At 33.1% G+C, this 18,192-nt stretch overlaps 1 protein-coding gene across 1 annotated transcript; it reads left to right on the plus strand.

Moving 5' to 3' along the window:
• Window positions 1-253: 253 nt before the first annotated feature.
• LOC132035264 (peroxidase 64-like) lies at window positions 254-2,758 on the plus strand. Its single transcript, XM_059425536.1, has 4 exons — window positions 254-485; window positions 927-1,115; window positions 1,564-1,726; window positions 2,014-2,758. Exons 1-4 carry the CDS (start codon window positions 282-284, stop codon window positions 2,409-2,411), a joined length of 954 nt encoding a protein of 317 aa, XP_059281519.1. The 5' UTR covers window positions 254-281; the 3' UTR covers window positions 2,412-2,758.
• Window positions 2,759-18,192: the final 15,434 nt, after the last annotated feature.

The raw sequence follows: 18,192 nt of genomic DNA on the forward strand, positions 1-18,192 counted from the left end.
GATCATTTCTTGCTTAAGATAATTAACAATCCTCATATAAAACAAGAATTAAATTTAAAAAATGTGTTAAACAACTCCAGTTTTAATTGTCACTCTAGTGGTCCTAGATCACCAAACTTACTAACAAACATATGATGAGATTCCGATAACAATTATTCCTATTGTCTACATAATTTTGCCCTCTATGTTTTCCCTTTAAATACTCATAGGATAGTTCCTCAGTTCTCACACTCAATAGCTACGTACAAAAGAATACGAGCTTTCAATATTTGATAATTGTGATGGAATTACAAAGATTTCTTGTTGCTTTTGTATTTGTTTTTGTGCTATTTTCATGTGTGAATGCCCTTAGCTCCAATTACTATGATAAAACTTGTCCCAAGGCTGAGTCCACCATCACACAAGTTGTAAAAAAAGCAATGTCAAATGATAAAACAGTTCCAGCTGCTCTTTTAAGGATGCATTTCCATGATTGTTTCGTCAGGGTAAACTTCTGCTCCTATACATTGTTATTTAACATCGAAATGATTTAAGTTATATACATTGGTAATTTAAAAATATTGTTCACTATCAGTGTAGTTTAACCCGTGTTAGCATGTGAGTTATGATTTTTATTAGTTTACCAATTACTAATGTTTTTCAGCTTAACTTGAGCAACACCATGGTCAGTTTAATATAGTCGACCCTAATTTGAGTTTGAAATTGAGGCACAATTTATCCATAATTATCTTATGAATGACATGATTTTGCAAATATCTCTTACATTGTGGTCGGTTAATAAAACTTAAACTAAATAGTGAAAACTTGCACTTTCTTTTACAATGATTTTCTTTTACAATGATCATTTTATGCTGTAATCTTAGGACATAATTATTATGTGTTTTTTTTTTTATATATCTTATGGTGTTATTTTTTTTATATCAAAGGGTTGTGACGGTTCTGTGTTGCTGAATTCGACAAAAAACAACCAAGCAGAGAAGGATGGACCTCCTAACATTTCACTACATGCTTTTTATGTTATTGATGATGCTAAGAAAGAAATCGAAAATATGTGCCCAGGAGTTGTCTCGTGTGCTGATATTTTGGCTGTCGCAGCCAGAGATGCTGTTACTCTTGTGAGTTCTATTGTAACAAAACATTTTTCATATAAGTATTCGGGGTCTGGACTCCGACTCGATTAATTTGAATTAGCGCCATAGAAAACTTTATCGATAGAAAAATGGCTAGCGGATTTTCAGACGATCTTTTAAGTTACTGAAAAAGGTGTCTGAAATGTTTTAAACGGCTAAATTTTATTCATTTTTACTTAAATTTTAGGCACATAACTAAAGTTCAGACATTGCATATCTGAATTTGTTCCCAATAAAAAAAATAAAAAATGGATACAAGTTAAATAGCAGTGTCCAAATAGGGCACGCCTAAAATTCTTAATGAAGAAGAATATAATTCTACAATAATACGACTATTACTTTCAAAATATGTTGACTATGTTCATGCTGCTGTATTTTAGAGGCTCTCAAGACTTATGTTGGAATAACTTATTTATTTGCTCAATGGTTTTAGTCTGGAGGACCTACTTGGGCCGTGCCGAAAGGTAGAAAAGATGGACGAGTTTCTAAGGCCAGTGAAACAAGACAATTACCTGGTCCAACTTTCAACATCTCTCAGTTACAACAAAGCTTCTCCCAGAGAGGCCTTTCTTTGGATGATTTAGTTGCACTTTCAGGTAAAGAATCTCTATAAGTGTAAGTTTATTTCAAAAAATATCTAAGTACCACAGAAAGTCACAAAACAATTCTTTTGCTTACAGAAATAAATTTAATGATTTTCATGATACTTATGTAAAAGTTGAGCTATATTTTGATTATAAAAAGTACTTTAGTGACTTTTGTGATTTAGGTAAAGTTGAGTAATTTTTTCAAATAAGTGACGTATTGTATTAAAAAATTATATATTTAGTGCAATAAACTTACAATATGTCTATTCTTTTTTCTTTCTTTTTTTCATATTTAGGAGGACACACTCTTGGATTTTCTCATTGTTCATCCTTCAAAAACAGAGTCCGCAACTTCGATAAAAAAAACGACGTCGATCCAACACTAGATGTATCATTTGCAGCTAATTTAAAGAAAGTATGCCCCGTTAAAAACACAGTAAAAAATGCAGGGTCCACATTGGATTCTACAACATTTTTATTCGATAACGTATATTACAAGTTAGTAATGAAGAAGAAGGGTCTTTTCTCTTCGGATTCGACTTTGCTCACAAATTCAAGGGCCAAAACACTTGTTTCAAATTTTGCCACTTCCCAAAATGAGTTCTTTAAAGCTTTTGCTAGTTCAATGATCAAAATGAGTAGTATCGGGGGTTCTGGTCAAGAAATAAGGCGTGATTGCAAATTTGTTAATTAAATGGAGTTACCTTTATTATGGAGCATTTTACCATCCAATATAGGACTTCTCGGCATGAATTCGAATTTAATCGGGCTCATTTCAAGTATCGGACGCTGGGTGAAATAAAAAAAATAGGTGATGAACCTGGCTAATAAGTTGATTTGCTTTGTGATTGGTAACATTTTCACAGGCTTTGATTATTTGTAATTTCTATTGTGATTTGCTTTTTATTCTTTTGCGGGGTTAATAATCTAGAGTGAGTTTGAGAGGAGCTTGTGAGAGGATTTATTTGAGGATGGTGTCTCTTTGTATCTTTATTGATTTAATTGAAAAATGAAGCTGGATGAAATAAATTTCTATTTTCTTTATTTATTTTCATCTGTCATACACTGATGGGACTATGAAACGTATTTTCTTGGTTTAGCAAGGTTGGACTCATAATTCCAAATAGAAAATGAAACATTGACGTGCTAAGTCTTTATGTACTTTCTACTTAAGGTTTTGGTATTTAAAATTTGAATTTAATATTTAAATTTTAAATTTAACAAAACGTTGTGTCATTTCGTCTTTCTTCTAAATGAGGAATAGTCTCCTTCTAAACTTCTATAAGTACGGACTCATCCCATGAGAAGCGATACAATTTGCATGTACGATAAAAAAAAACTTTGTTGTATCGTGATAGAGATTTGCTTGTAATCCCTAAATATATACAGGCATAAACTCTTGAAAGATAGTGATCTTTCACGCCTCAAAGCCTTTAATTTTCTGTTATTCTTCTCAAATTTTTCTAACAGTTTGATCTCCTTGAATGTAAAACATTACATTGCCAAGCATTCATTTAGATATAAGAGAATAATATACAAGGCATGGTTAACCAGTTCGTACACAAGAACTACGTACTGGATACCCATCCCTCTTACGATATGCAGACAACATGCAAACCCACACAAATCAGAGAGAGCGGGGCAGGGGCCAACGAAATTAAGGTAACTCAAAAAACAATAAAAATTGAGATTAGGTCAAGTGCTTATTTATACAAAAAGTTGGCCGGGCTAGTACTGCGATAGAAGGGTTTTAATTTGGCTTGTCCTTGGCATAACGGCCAAGGTTTCTCTCCCGAAAAGGCCATATATCCTCTGTCTTTAAGTTTAAAAAATCCATGACGAAAATGGAAACATGATTTTGGGCGATTCTGAGCCGTTTGATTTGACGGATGTAAGGCTAAGATTAAATGGAATTGTAATTAATTAAACGGAATATATATGTCCAGTATACATGTCCGCACCACCAACAGAAACAATTACGAATAACATACTCAATTATATAAAAGGTAAATAAAAAAATAACTAAAAATCCTTTTTTGAAAAAATAGAAAAACCCAATCCTCATCTTCTTAAAATTAAACAACCAATGCATCATTAATTTTTAAAGTTTGTTTGCTTAATAAAATCAGCCCAAGAGGCGCAGGCCGGGTCGGATCTTTAAATAAAAATTTTATTGAACAGTTTTTTTTTTTTTAGTTTATTTAAAATTTGAATTTAATATTTAAATTTAACAAAACGCTATGTCATTTCAGAAAAGGAGCGTTTCTTCAGGAATAGTCTCCTTCTAAACTTCTATAAGTACGGACTCATCCCATGAGAAGCGATACAATTTGCATGTACGATAAAAAAAAACTTTGTTGTATCGTGATAGAGATTTGCTTGTAATCCCTAAATATATACAGGCATAAACTCTTGAAAGATAGTGATCTTTCACGCCTCAAAGCCTTTAATTTTTGTTATTCTTCTCAAATTTTTCTAACGAGTTTGATCTCCTTGAATGTAAAACATTACATTGCCAAGCATTCATTTAGATATAAGAGAATAATATACAAGGCATGGTTAACCAGTTCGTACACAAGAACTACGTACTGGATACCCATCCCTCTTACGATATGCAGACAACATGCAAACCCACACAAATCAGAGAGAGCGGGGCAGGGGCCAACGAAATTAAGGTAACTCAAAAAACAATAAAAATTGAGATTAGGTCAAGTGCTTATTTATACAAAAAGTTGGCCGGGCTAGTACTGCGATAGAAGGGTTCTAATTTGACTTGTCCTTGGCATAACGGCCAAGGTTTCTCTCCCGAAAAGGCCATATATCCTCTGTCTTTAAGTTTAAAAAATCCATGACGAAAATGGAAACATGATTTTGGGCGATTCTGAGCCGTTTGATTTGACGGATGTAAGGCTAAGATTAAATGGAATTGTAATTAATTAAACGGAATATATATGTCCAGTATACATGTCCGCACCACCAACAGAAACAATTACGAATAACATACTCAATTATATAAAAGGTAAATAAAAAAATAACTAAAAATCCTTTTTTGAAAAAATAGAAAAACCCAATCCTCATCTTCTTAAAATTAAACAACCAATGCATCATTAATTTTTAAAGTTTGTTTGCTTAATAAAATCAGCCCAAGAGGCGCGTAGGGTCGGATCTTTAAATAAAAATTTTATTGAACAGTTTTTTTTTTTTTAGTTTATTTAAAATTTGAATTTAATATTTAAATTTTAAATTTAACAAAACGTTGTGTCATTTCAGAAAAGGAGCGTTTCTTCAGGAATAGTCTCCTTCTAAACTTCTATAAGTACGGACTCATCCCATAAGAAGCGATACAATTTGCATGTACGATAAAAAAACTTTGTTGTATCGTGATAGAGATTTGCTTGTAATCCCTAAATATATACAGGCATAAACTCTTGAAAGATAGTGATCTTTCACGCCTCAAAGCCTTTAATTTTTTGTTATTCTTCTCAAATTTTTCTAACGAGTTTGATCTCCTTGAATGTAAAACATTACATTGCCAAGCATTCATTTAGATATAAGAGAATAATATACAAGGCATGGTTAACCGGTTCGTACACAAGAACTACGTCTTGGATACCCATCCCTCTTACGATATGCGTACAACATGCAAACCCACACAAATCGAGAGAGAGAGGGGGCGGGGGGCCAACGAAATTAAGGTAACTCAAAAAACAATAAAAATTGAGATTAGGTCAAGTGCTTATTTATACAAAAAGTTGGCCGGGCTAGTATCTTTAAATAAAAATTTTATTGAACAGCTTTTTTTTTTTAGTTTATTTAAAATTTGCGATAGAAGGGTTTTAATTTGACTTGTCCTTGGCATAACGGCCAAGGTTTCTCTCCCGAAAAGGCCATATATCCTCTCGTCTTTAAGTTTAAAAAATCCATGACGAAAATGGAAACATGATTTTGGGCGATTACGAGCCGTTTGATTTGACGGATGTAAGGCTAAGATTAAATGGAATTGTAATTAATTAAACGGAATATATATGTCCAGTATACATGTCCGCACCACCAACAGAAACAATTACGAATAACATACTCAATTATATAAAAGGTAAATAAAAAAATAACTAAAAATCCTTTTTTGAAAAAATAGAAAAACCCAATCCTCATCTTCTTAAAATTAAACAACCAATGCATCATTAATTTTTAAAGTTTGTTTGCTTAATAAAATCAGCCCAAGAGGCGCAGGCCGGGTCGGATCTTTAAATAAAAATTTTATTGAACAGTTTTTTTTTTTAGTTTATTTAAAATTTGAATTTAATATTTAAATTTTAAATTTAACAAAACGTTATGTCATTTCAGAAAAGGAGCGTTTCTTCAGGAATAGTCTCCTTCTAAACTTCTATAAGTACGGACTCATCCCATGAGAAGCGATACAATTTGCATGTACGATAAAAAAACTTTGTTGTATCGTGATAGAGATTTGCTTGTAATCCCTAAATATATACGAGCATAAACTCTTGAAAGATAGTGATCTTTCACGCCTCAAAGCCTTTAATTTCTGTTATTCTTCTCAAATTTTTCTAACAGTTTGATCTCCTTGAATGTAAAACATTACATTGCCAAGCATTCATTTAGATATAAGAGAATAATATACAAGGCATGGTTAACCAGTTCGTACACAAGAACTACGTCTTGCGGATACCCATCCCTCTTACGATATGCGGACAACATGCAAACCCACACAAATCGAGAGAGAGCGGGGGCGGGGGGCCAACGAAATTAAGGTAACTCAAAAAACAATAAAAATTGAGATTAGGTCAAGTGCTTATTTATACAAAAAGTTGGCCGGGCTAGTAACTGCGATAGAAGGGTTTTAATTTGACTTGTCCTTGGCATAACGGCCAAGGTTTCTCTCCCGAAAAGGCCATATATCCTCTGTCTTTAAGTTTAAAAAATCCATGACGAAAATGGAAACATGATTTTGGGCGATTCTGAGCCGTTTGATTTGACGGATGTAAGGCTAAGATTAAATGGAATTGTAATTAATTAAACGGAATATATATGTCCGGTATACATGTCCGCACCACCAACGAATAAATAACATACTCAATTATATAAAAGGTAAAACAATTACGAATAACATACTCGATTGTATAAAAGGTAAATAAAAAAATAACTAAAAATCCTTTTTTGAAAAAATAGAAAAACCCAATCCTCATCTTCTTAAAATTAAACAACCAATGCATCATTAATTTTTAAAGTTTGTTTGCTTAATAAAATCGGCCCAAGAGGCGCGGTAGGGTCGGATCTTTAAATAAAAATTTTATTGAACGAGTTTTTTTTTTTTTTTTTTTTTTTTTTAGTTTATTTAAAATTTGAATTTAATATTTAAATTTTAAATTTAACAAAACGTTATGTCATTTCGTAAAAGGAGCGTTTCTTCGAATAGTCTCCTTCTAAACTTCTATAAGTACGGACTCATCCCATGAGAAGCGATACAATTTGCATGTACGATAAAAAAACTTTGTTGTATCGTGATAGAGATTTGCTTGTAATCCCTAAATATATACAGGCATAAACTCTTGAAAGATAGTGATCTTTCACGCCTCAAAGCCTTTAATTTTTTGTTATTCTTCTCAAATTTTTCTAACAGTTTGATCTCCTTGAATGTAAAACATTACATTGCCAAGCATTCATTTAGATATAAGAGAATAATATACAAGGCATGGTTAACCAGTTCGTACACAAGAACTACGTACTGGATACCCATCCCTCTTACGATATGCAGACAACATGCAAACCCACACAAATCAGAGAGAGCGGGGGCAGGGGCCAACGAAATTAAGGTAACTCAAAAAACAATAAAAATTGAGATTAGGTCAAGTGCTTATTTATACAAAAAGTTGGCCGGGCTAGTACTGCGATAGAAGGGTTTTAATTTGACTTGTCCTTGGCATAACGGCCAAGGTTTCTCTCCCGAAAAGGCCATATATCCTCTCGTCTTTAAGTTTAAAAAATCCATGACGAAAATGGAAACATGATTTTGGGCGATTACGAGCCGTTTGATTTGACGGATGTAAGGCTAAGATTAAATGGAATTGTAATTAATTAAACGGAATATATATGTCCGGTATACATGTCCGCACCACCAACAAACAATTACGAATAACATACTCAATTATATAAAAGGTAAATAAAAAAATAACTAAAAATCCTTTTTTGAAAAAATAGAAAAACCCAATCCTCATCTTCTTAAAATTAAACAACCAATGCATCATTAATTTTTAAAGTTTGTTTGCTTAATAAAATCAGCCCAAGAGGCGCAGGGCGGGTCGGATCTTTAAATAAAATTTTTATTGAACAGTTTTTTTTTTAGTTTATTTAAAATTTGAATTTAATATTTAAATTTTAAATTTAACAAAACGTTGTGTCATTTCAGAAAAGGAGCGTTTCTTCAGGAATAGTCTCCTTCTAAACTTCTATAAGTACGGACTCATCCCATGAGAAGCGATACAATTTGCATGTACGATAAAAAAAAAACTTTGTTGTATCGTGATAGAGATTTGCTTGTAATCCCTAAATATATACAGGCATAAACTCTTGAAAGATAGTGATCTTTCACGCCTCAAAGCCTTTAATTTTTTGTTATTCTTCTCAAATTTTTCTAACAGTTTGATCTCCTTGAATGTAAAACATTACATTGCCAAGCATTCATTTAGATATAAGAGAATAATATACAAGGCATGGTTAACCAGTTCGTACACAAGAACTACGTACTGGATACCCATCCCTCTTACGATATGCGACAACATGCAAACCCACACAAATCAGAGAGAGAGGGGGCAGGGGCCAACGAAATTAAGGTAACTCAAAAAACAATAAAAATTGAGATTAGGTCAAGTGCTTATTTATACAAAAAGTTGGCCGGGCTAGTACTGCGATAGAAGGGTTTTAATTTGACTTGTCCTTGGCATAACGGCCAAGGTTTCTCTCCCGAAAAGGCCATATATCCTCTGTCTTTAAGTTTAAAAAATCCATGACGAAAATGGAAACATGATTTTGGGCGATTCTGAGCCGTTTGATTTGACGGATGTAAGGCTAAGATTAAATGGAATTGTAATTAATTAAACGGAATATATATGTCTGTCCTCAATTATATAAAAGGTAAATAAAAAAATAACTAAAAATCCTCTTTTGACATGTCCGCACCACCAAGAAGAAAAGAAATCCTATCTTTTCATCTTCAACTGCCAGCACACTTTTGGCTTAGAAACAATTACGAATAACATACTCAATTATATAAAAGGTAAATATATATAACAAAAGAAAGAAAAAACAATATCTAAAAATAACTAAAAATCCTTTTTTGAATTAGAAAAAATAGAAAAAAAAAAATAAAAAAAGGCCCTAAATTTTTTGTATCTTTGTTTATACTTAAATATTAAACATTATCATTTATTTATTTTATTTTTTATGCATTTTACTTATTTAAAAATTTTTAAATATTATTGGAAGATAGTTTTCTGGATAGTATTTGCTCCAATTTTTACTAAGTGTTGAGAATAGATGTTTTTATTTAGACACTCAAATGAATGACTTGTTTCTCAAAAATAAAATAAAAAAATCAACATCTAAACCCTCATTCTTTGATTTCTCTGCCTTACTTGTGTTTTGTTGTGGTTTTAAATTTGTTTTCTCTTGCTTAATATTTTAATTTGTTTCCTTGTATCTTTTTCATTGTCACTGTTAAACAGAGTAAGTATTGTGTAGACTTGTAGTTATAATTTATTCTTCAAATTCTTGTGGTCTTAATAAAAGATCTATTCTTTGTGTTGTTTGCAGAGAATTAAGATGCGTAAAATATTTTCAAGATATGTTCGAGAATTTGTTGCCTTTTATAGGAAAGAAGGGGCGACAACAATCCCCAAGAGGTCTTTCATATATGATGAGAATTCTGGTCTTGGTAGGATTTTCGGTTGTCTTATACTCTCATCTTTGGAACTTTACACTAATAATTTAAAAGCGGATGAGATAGAGTTTAAAGCGATTCAAAATATGAAGCACCTTAACAAGATGTAAGTTCATGAAAATTTTAATTTGACTTGAGCATTTTTTTTAATTCTTACCAATACCATACTAACATTGAACATTCATCACAGCATCAAGAATATGGAAGGAAGGAAAGAAAACTATCTTGACTGTAAATCTGTGAAAGCGCTTTTACGTGATCAAAGGAAAAAGTCTGTTAAACCGATAAGATTGTTCTCTCATTGCTTGCATTTCGTGCTTATTTTAAAGTATGCAGTATCCTCCATTTCAAGGAATTTTGTATGTATTTATGTGTTAGATTTATACGATTTTTGAAAAAAAGAAGAAGTAAATTTTGTACTTTGTTGAACTTGATTGGAAGTTTATGATTGGGGGATGAGAGTGGTGGGCTGAGTGCTAATTATAAAGGGACTGCTCAAGAAGATTAAACTACCTCTCTTTTCCCTGATCAGATGGATGATCATCCATTTATAGGTTTGAATCCCAAAAAAACTAGTTGGGATCGGTTATTTGAAGTACTTATATCATTTATGAATGACACCTAACATGCATTAGCTATGAATTTGATTGAAGGGTCTTTAATATGATGTATTTATATCCATTATGCTCCATGTCGGCATCATTTCATTCAAATATATGCCTTGTATATAACAAATTTGCTTGGTTCTTATACATGATCATGTTCTTTTTAAGTAACTTTGGTGTTGTGGCCTTTTGTTTAAAGCAGGTTATGTGTTGCTTGCGAGGTGTTCTAGGTGTTTCAAGGGGTTTTTGTGTTTTGAACCATAAAATGATGTATTTATGTGTTAATTTCATACCATTTTTGGAAAAAAAAGTAAAATTGGAATAATAAAGGGACTTCACAAGAAGATGAGAGCACCTCTTTTCCCTGAGCAGGTTGGTGATCATCAATAGTTGGGGCCTAGTTGTATAAAGTATTTATATCCATTATGCTCTATGCTAATATTTGTCTTACGTATAACAAATTTGCTTGGTTCTTATACATGATCATCTTTAAAAAAAAAAAAAAAAATTGATGATGTGGCTTTGTTGTTTGAAGCAAGTGATGTGTTTCTTGCTAGGTGCTATAGGTGTTTCAAGGGATTTTGTGTTTGAACCATAAAAAATACTATGTATTTATGTGTTAATTTAACAGCCTCTCTACCTTCACGAGGTAGGGGTAAGGTGATAACAACGAGGTTAGGGAGATCCCAAATTTATAATTAAAATATAAGAAGTGCAGAAGCAAATATAGAAAAGAATCTAAAAACTAGAAACTAAAAGATATGGGAAATTTCGAAGGAACAATCCACGAATTTCCAAGAACGTTAGTTCTAAAATCTTGACAAGATCCAAGTAACAACGTATAGATTTATAGGAAGAAATCTAACGCCTTTACTTGAGATAACAAATCAAAAATAGTAGATTAGGATCCTGACCGCTATGTGAGTAACTTAAGACAACAATTAGGATTTAGAACTAATCGCCTTCGAAAGAATACCAAAAAGAAATCAAAGATATCAAAGAAGAAATTATCTTACTACCTTGAACTAAGAACTAGTTAGGTTGAAAGATAAATCCTAAAGTAATGCCACAAGGTTCAAAAGAACTCTCGATATAATATATTCTTCAAAATCTGATTTACAATGAATGACAATCACCCCTTTATATAGTTGTAAAGGAAGGAACTAGTCAAAATAGAAATAAATGGGAAGTATCTTCCCTAGAAACATAGAAGACTTTCCACACTAATGTAGTCAACATAGATTAAAACAACCTAGAAGACTATCCACACTTGGACCAATGCAAGTCAACATAGATTAAAATAACAATTAAATATTTATTCTAGAAACTAATATTTGAGCCAATTTGGGCTGCTGGAAACTTCTTCTTTTGGGGCTGATTTGGGCCTCATTTCATCTCACTTTGGACTTTAATTTGGGCCTCCAAATAGGTGTAAGACTTGACGAAAAAAATCTGAATAGAGGTGGAGGTCTACAACATCACAAGATAATTTTTTAATTGCTAATTGAAGCCCGTTGATCTTGACATAACATTTCCTTGTCCTTCAATGGAGTTGAGCTTCCATGGCTACTATCATAAGGTCTGCGTACACTCTACCCTCCTCAAACCCCACTTGTGGGATTACACTGGGTATGTTGTTGTTGTTATGTGTTAATTTTATACCTTTTTTTGGAAAAAGTAAAATTGGTGCCTTGTTGAGTGCTAATAATAAAAGGACTGCTGAAAAAGGTGAGAGTACATTTATTTTCCCTGATCAGGCGGGTGATCATCATATACCTTATGTTATATGATCAGTTATGCTCTATGCTAAGTATATGTCTTACAACACTTATATTTTGATGTTAGGAGTTGTCGCTAGGTGTTTCAAAGGATTTTGTGTTTTGAACAACTAAAATGATGTATTTCTACGTTAACTTCCGACTATTTTTGGAAAAAAAAAATCTAAATTGGTAGTTTGTTGACCTTGAGTGGATTGTTATGATTGTATCAATGTCATTAGTTCTACACACAAACATGCAGAGCACCTCTGTTTTCCCTGAGCTGGTCAGTGATCATCATGTACATTCTGTTATATGAAGTATTTGTATCCATTATGAAAGAACACCTAACAAGGTTGTGTTAGTTATGAAGTTTGATTGGAGGGTCTCGTTTATGAAGTATTTATATCCATTATGCTCTATGTGGGACTCATTTTATTCAAATATTTGATTATTTGTCTTCTATTCAACAAGTTTGCTTGTCAAATTTGTATATACGATAATATTTTTTTTTTTGATGTTGTGGCTTGTTGTTTGAAGCAAATGATGTGTTGTTTGCTTGCTGTTTCAAGATATTTTTTGTTTTGAACCATAAAAATGATGTATTTCTCTGTTAAATTTGGACTATTTTTGGAAAAAAAGTAAAATGAGAGTGGTGGGTTAAGTGCTAATAATAGAGCACCTCTCTTTTCCCTGATCAGGTGGTTGATCATCATATACCTTGTGTTATGTGAAGTATTTATATCCATTATGGTCTATGCTAATATATGTCTTATATACAATAATTTTTCCTGGTTCCTATAGATGATCATGTTCTTTTTAAATAATTTTGATGTTGTGGTTTTGTTGTTTGAAGCAAGTGGTGTTTCTTGCTAGGTTTTTAAAGGGGTTTATGTGTTTTGAACCATAAAATTGATGTATTTCTCTGTTAAATTCAGGATGTGCTACTTATCTTGCTGGTGGAGGGAGATGAAAAAGAAGGAGGAGGAGGAGGAGAGGATGGCAGGAAGGGTAGTTATGGAGCCTAGCGGGATGGGTATCAAGTTCATTTCTCCTTTTTTTGATATTTGGAGGGGCATAAGGACTACTTGCCTAAGCTCTCTCACTTGCTCTATCCAATGCTTCTAACCCTAGGAAAATGTATTAACTCTTTCATTGTATGACCAATTGAGAATCTTGGACTATGGCTTCCGGATTGATATATCGTACGACATAATGGGAAGTCTGTGATTGGATATATTAGACGTCATTTTGGTTGGTTATCTTAAAGATTGAAGTATTTACATACCATAATATCTGCTTCTTTAGTAAGATCACTGACTTGTCTAGCTGAGCAGCCTTAGCTGGATTATGCTTTAGTAGTTTAAAGAGGGTTTGTTGAGGTGAGTCAACTCGAGAATGGATAATTGAGACAAGTAGTTAAATTAAGTAGTTATATATAGTTCAATATAGAAATGAATTAAAAGTGTTATAGTGTCAATTTATTCCATAAACACACTTCCCTACTCTAGCTAGGAGATTCTTGTTAAATTTTCTACTACATTTATGTGTAGCGTGGTCTTCATATTACACACACACACACACTCTTATATATATATATTTGGTGACAAATTTTTGAAAAGTTCGGGCATAATTAAGAGTCGGACTGACTTTGAGTTTTTAGCCTTTTAAACTTGTGTTACGTACTGTCATACTAGACGACTTTAATTTTACGTATCGTATCAGACTAAAGTCTTAAAAACTACCACAAAGAGTAACAGCTTTAAAGCAGTCAAATGCAAGCCTCTTTGTGGTTCTTAACAAAATGAAATGTTGTGACGTGATCGTAGCAAAAGAATAACAAGAAGCGAATTTAATTTAGTAAAGAGAATTACTAAACTTTCTAAGGTCGCAACAGACAAACGTACACTTTAGGTGCCAAGGAAGTTGCCATCAAGATGGCAAAAGAAGAAGTGTGAAGAGATGTCCAACATTCTTTGTAAAATGAGGTTTGCTCCGGTGAAAAGCATTGAGTTGCATATTAAAGTTTCATATTAAGGCCTCTTCAACAATAATAATTGCAACCTAATTTTGTTAATTGACTTAGTTTCTTTTTTCTTGGATACCAAATCTTAGGTTTATGGTAACTTTTTGTTTCGGAATGAGAGTGGTTAAAATATTTATTAGATATTTTAGAATCCATTCATGTGTTCTTTATTTTAAAAAAAAAAAAAAAAAGAAGAAGAAGAAGATACAGTTAATGTTTTAATTCTACTTTTGGTTAGTTTCTAAAAATTAAAGTTTTGCATATAGCTTTGAGTTGGAGTAACAAACTTGTATCGATGCGTGTTTTGATTTTGAGCGATAATTTAATAATATTTTTAGTTTTTCTAGAAATCAAAATGGTTATTTTTAATATTTTAGCATGAAAACAAAGATTATTTCTTAAATTGAACAAAGTTTTTTTATGACCGCGCGAAGCACGGACAAATTTACTAGTAGAAAATTAAAGTACTAAGTGTTTCTCACTTTCTACTTAAATATTGGTGTAATTTTTGCACTATTACTAGAGAAACATTGATTATTTACAGGGAAAATACTTAAAATACACCCCAAAACATTTGGCCAAATTTGCAACAACGCACCTAACCTTTACGGGTGATCTATTACCCCCTGTACCTATTTATAGTGTGTTTTATTGGCCATTAAAATATCAAACCTAGTCTTTTAAAGTCAAGTGCACCCCATGCGCCTGAGAAAAGACTAAAACACCCTTACCATTATAATATCTACCCATTTCTTATTTTCTTCCCATTCTTTAACACTTAGATGAAAAACACTCCAAAAAAACAAATCGACTCCCTTTCAAATCTTCACATCATCTGCGTATTTTTTGCGCATTGTAGTCAAATTGTCGAGTTTAGGGTTTGGATTTTGGCACATTTTGCACTGAAGACACTAGATTTTACCTCTTTCATAACTTAATGTATAAAAAAAATTGGGGGAAATTAGAAGCCGTAACCTACTAGATATAAGAAAAAAAATGAAAGAAGAGGAGAAATTTACTCAAGTTTGTAACTTACCTCTTGAATCCATCCCTTAATTTGAAGTTAGGTTTTCAATTTTTTAAGCATCAATGGAGTTTCAATTGGGTAATATGGTATTGAAATGGGTCAATAATGAATAAATTGAGGGGATTAAAAAAAATAGCAGTTGGGAGGACCAGGTGGCAAAAAAAAAAAATGGGGTTAGTAGAGTTTAACATGCATCTTACGCGCCCCTTGTGCGTGTCCTCACGCTCATGTCCAACTCACCACAAAAATGTCAATAAAACACACTATAAATAGGTATAGGGGGTAAGAGGTCACCTATAAAGGTGAGGTGCGTCGTTGCAAATTTGGCCAAACGTTGGGGTGCATTTTAAGTATTTTCCCATTATTTATATATACTTTTCTTTTTATTATAAGAAGTGAACATAAAAATAATTGGAAATTACTCCAGCTATATCCATAATCATTTGACAGGAAATTTAAAAACTTAATTCAATGAAACATATGCGCTTTCAAACAAATTCAAGTGAAATTCTACGCCGTTTTTACCTTTGAGGCGCAACTGTTTAGTAAATGATACTTCCTCTGTCCCAATTTATGTGATACTTTTCGCTTCCCGAGAGTCAAACTGCATGAACTTCGAGCTACATTGTAAGATGTTTTTTTTCACCAAATTGATATGAGAAAAGTTGCACCTTATAGCAATTTTTATGTAGTTTTCAAATATATAAATTTTAATCTTAAAATATTGAGTTAATCTAATCCAATTTAGCTTCAAAATTTAAACAAATTGACTTTTGAAAAACGAAATGTATCACATAAAGTGAGCTAAAGGGAGTACTTTTTATTTCTCTGGCAACTCATTGACCGTTTAGATTTCATCTAAAAATCATTTATTAGCAACCTGAAAATCTTATTAAAAATGTTAGAATAGGGTCAACCTTTTTATTTTGAAGTTATTGCAAATGTTAGATTATAAGAAAGTGTACCATGCAATGATGTGGAATGCAGTGCAAATGAAATGAAATGCTATGCAATTCCCCCGGGCCTCTTCTTCATACCGTACACACATGCTAAGGGCAATGCCTCATAGCCATGACCCATGGGGGACTCGCGAAGTCCATGTACCCTAGTTTCAGTAAATGACCTCCGACAAGAGCATTCATCTCGCTCCGATAAATGACCCCGGATCACGAGCAATCATCTAGCTCCGGTAAAGACCTCGGATCACGAGCTCTCATCTCTCTTTTACGTTCTCCGCAAAGACATCAGAGGCTACACTCTCTCACTTATCATCATTTTAAGTCACATCATATCAAGTCACATATAAATTAATGGATTTTATGCCATGCATAAATTCAATCGATAATATCGCAATTTTCTTAGAATGACAAGTCATATGCCAATGCAAGGAAATCACTCTGACCACAATAAATCGGGGAACCAAGGGATGTAATCATGAATGTCGGAAACAACTCAAGTCACAAATACAAGTTTTGTTACTCTTTGTGAGATTCGTGAGATATCAGATTACTAGCAATATCAACCAACAATCATGGATAATAACAAACACGGGGGTAAGCCCACATAACAGCTGACGATACCAACCTAATTAGAATTCACCTCTCTGCCATGCCCAAAGGTGTATTGTGCTTTCTTCGTCAATAATTATCATCTACATATGTGTCCCTAATCGGAGTCTATATAGAAGTAAACTGTAACCTAACTCGAGGGTCGAACAGGAGCCACAAATAATCACTTCCAAGTCTTTCCTGTCCGGAGCGCTTCCGAACCTTGAAGGTCTACCAAATACGAATAGCATATTAGAAAACGAATCTATGAACACCCATAACTCTATCCTTTTAAACGACTTAAAAATGACCTTAGAAAATGACCCGGGTCTACAAGGGTAAAATAGGAAATTCATCAGAAAATTAATTTATCCAAAGCCTAAACAATCCATAACCCAAGGTTCATGCATTTCTAACCCCCAAGAGAGCTTTACTTTCATCAATTTACCAAAAAAAAACTAATTTCAAGAAAACCCATAGGTTAACCCATTTGAAAATCCGTTTTAGAAGTCAAAATTGGAGTTGGAAATGACTTACCCAAGCTAAACACAATGCCATCCTCCCAATGGAGTAATATAACAAAATTTGTGGTACTCCGCCGAATTGAGCCCTGATGGTGTTTGTTATCATGTCTTGCAACTGTTGAAACACAATGCCATCCTCCCAATGGAGTAATATAACAAAATTTGTGGTACTCCACCGAATTGAGCCCTGATATTGTTTGTTATCATGTCTTGAAACTGTTGGACTGGTAACGCTGCAACTAAAGCGAATTATTTTTCCTTTTGAAACTTGGATTCAATAAGTGAATCCGCAACATCCTTGTTTTGTGGTGTGAAACCTGGTGGACAAGTGGGGATATGACTCGACTCTGCAGGTGCCAAGGCCTCCAACTTGTTCATAAATTGAGTGATTTGAAGATTTTTGTCGTCAATAGACTTCTTCAAGGCTTCAATGGTTTTCTCCATCATCGAGAGCTTCTCGTCCATGTCAGTTGCGTCAGCCATCAATACGTTGACATTAGTTGAAATTGGAGAATTTGTTGAATCCTCAGATTCACCAAAGTCGAAGCCAGTTTGAGAGTGTTCGTCAAACACATGGATGCAAGGTTTCCCCAGGGATTTCAGTTACAACCGTCATTTGAGAATTGATTTTTTTTGCCATCTCCAATGAGGTGAAGTATTCGGATCCCTTCAAGCCACTAGTCTTAAACTTGAGATGAGTGATTGGGCCAGCATGACTAAGATCAGCAAATGCATCAATAGTAGCGTTCTTGCATGGAACATCGTTGGTCTTTCTGAAGGCCATTGTAGTAATTGAATTTGTAGTTTCTGATTTGCAAGAGGAAGAGATGAAGAGCATAACTGGTCCCATTGGGCGTGCCAAAATTTGTTCGCAATAAATTTTCAAGTGCCGAAAATTAACCGCAATAATAAATAAAAGAAAAATGTAATTTTATTTAATCTTGTGAGTACAATTTTGTTGTCCTCTTGATTATTCTCTTCTAAATGCATCAGTGATTCGAACACCTTCGGTAGCGTATTTCTCGAATGGCAGGA

Source organism: Lycium ferocissimum, chromosome 10, assembly GCF_029784015.1.
Source record: "Lycium ferocissimum isolate CSIRO_LF1 chromosome 10, AGI_CSIRO_Lferr_CH_V1, whole genome shotgun sequence".
Classification (NCBI taxonomy): Eukaryota; Viridiplantae; Streptophyta; class Magnoliopsida; order Solanales; family Solanaceae; genus Lycium; species Lycium ferocissimum.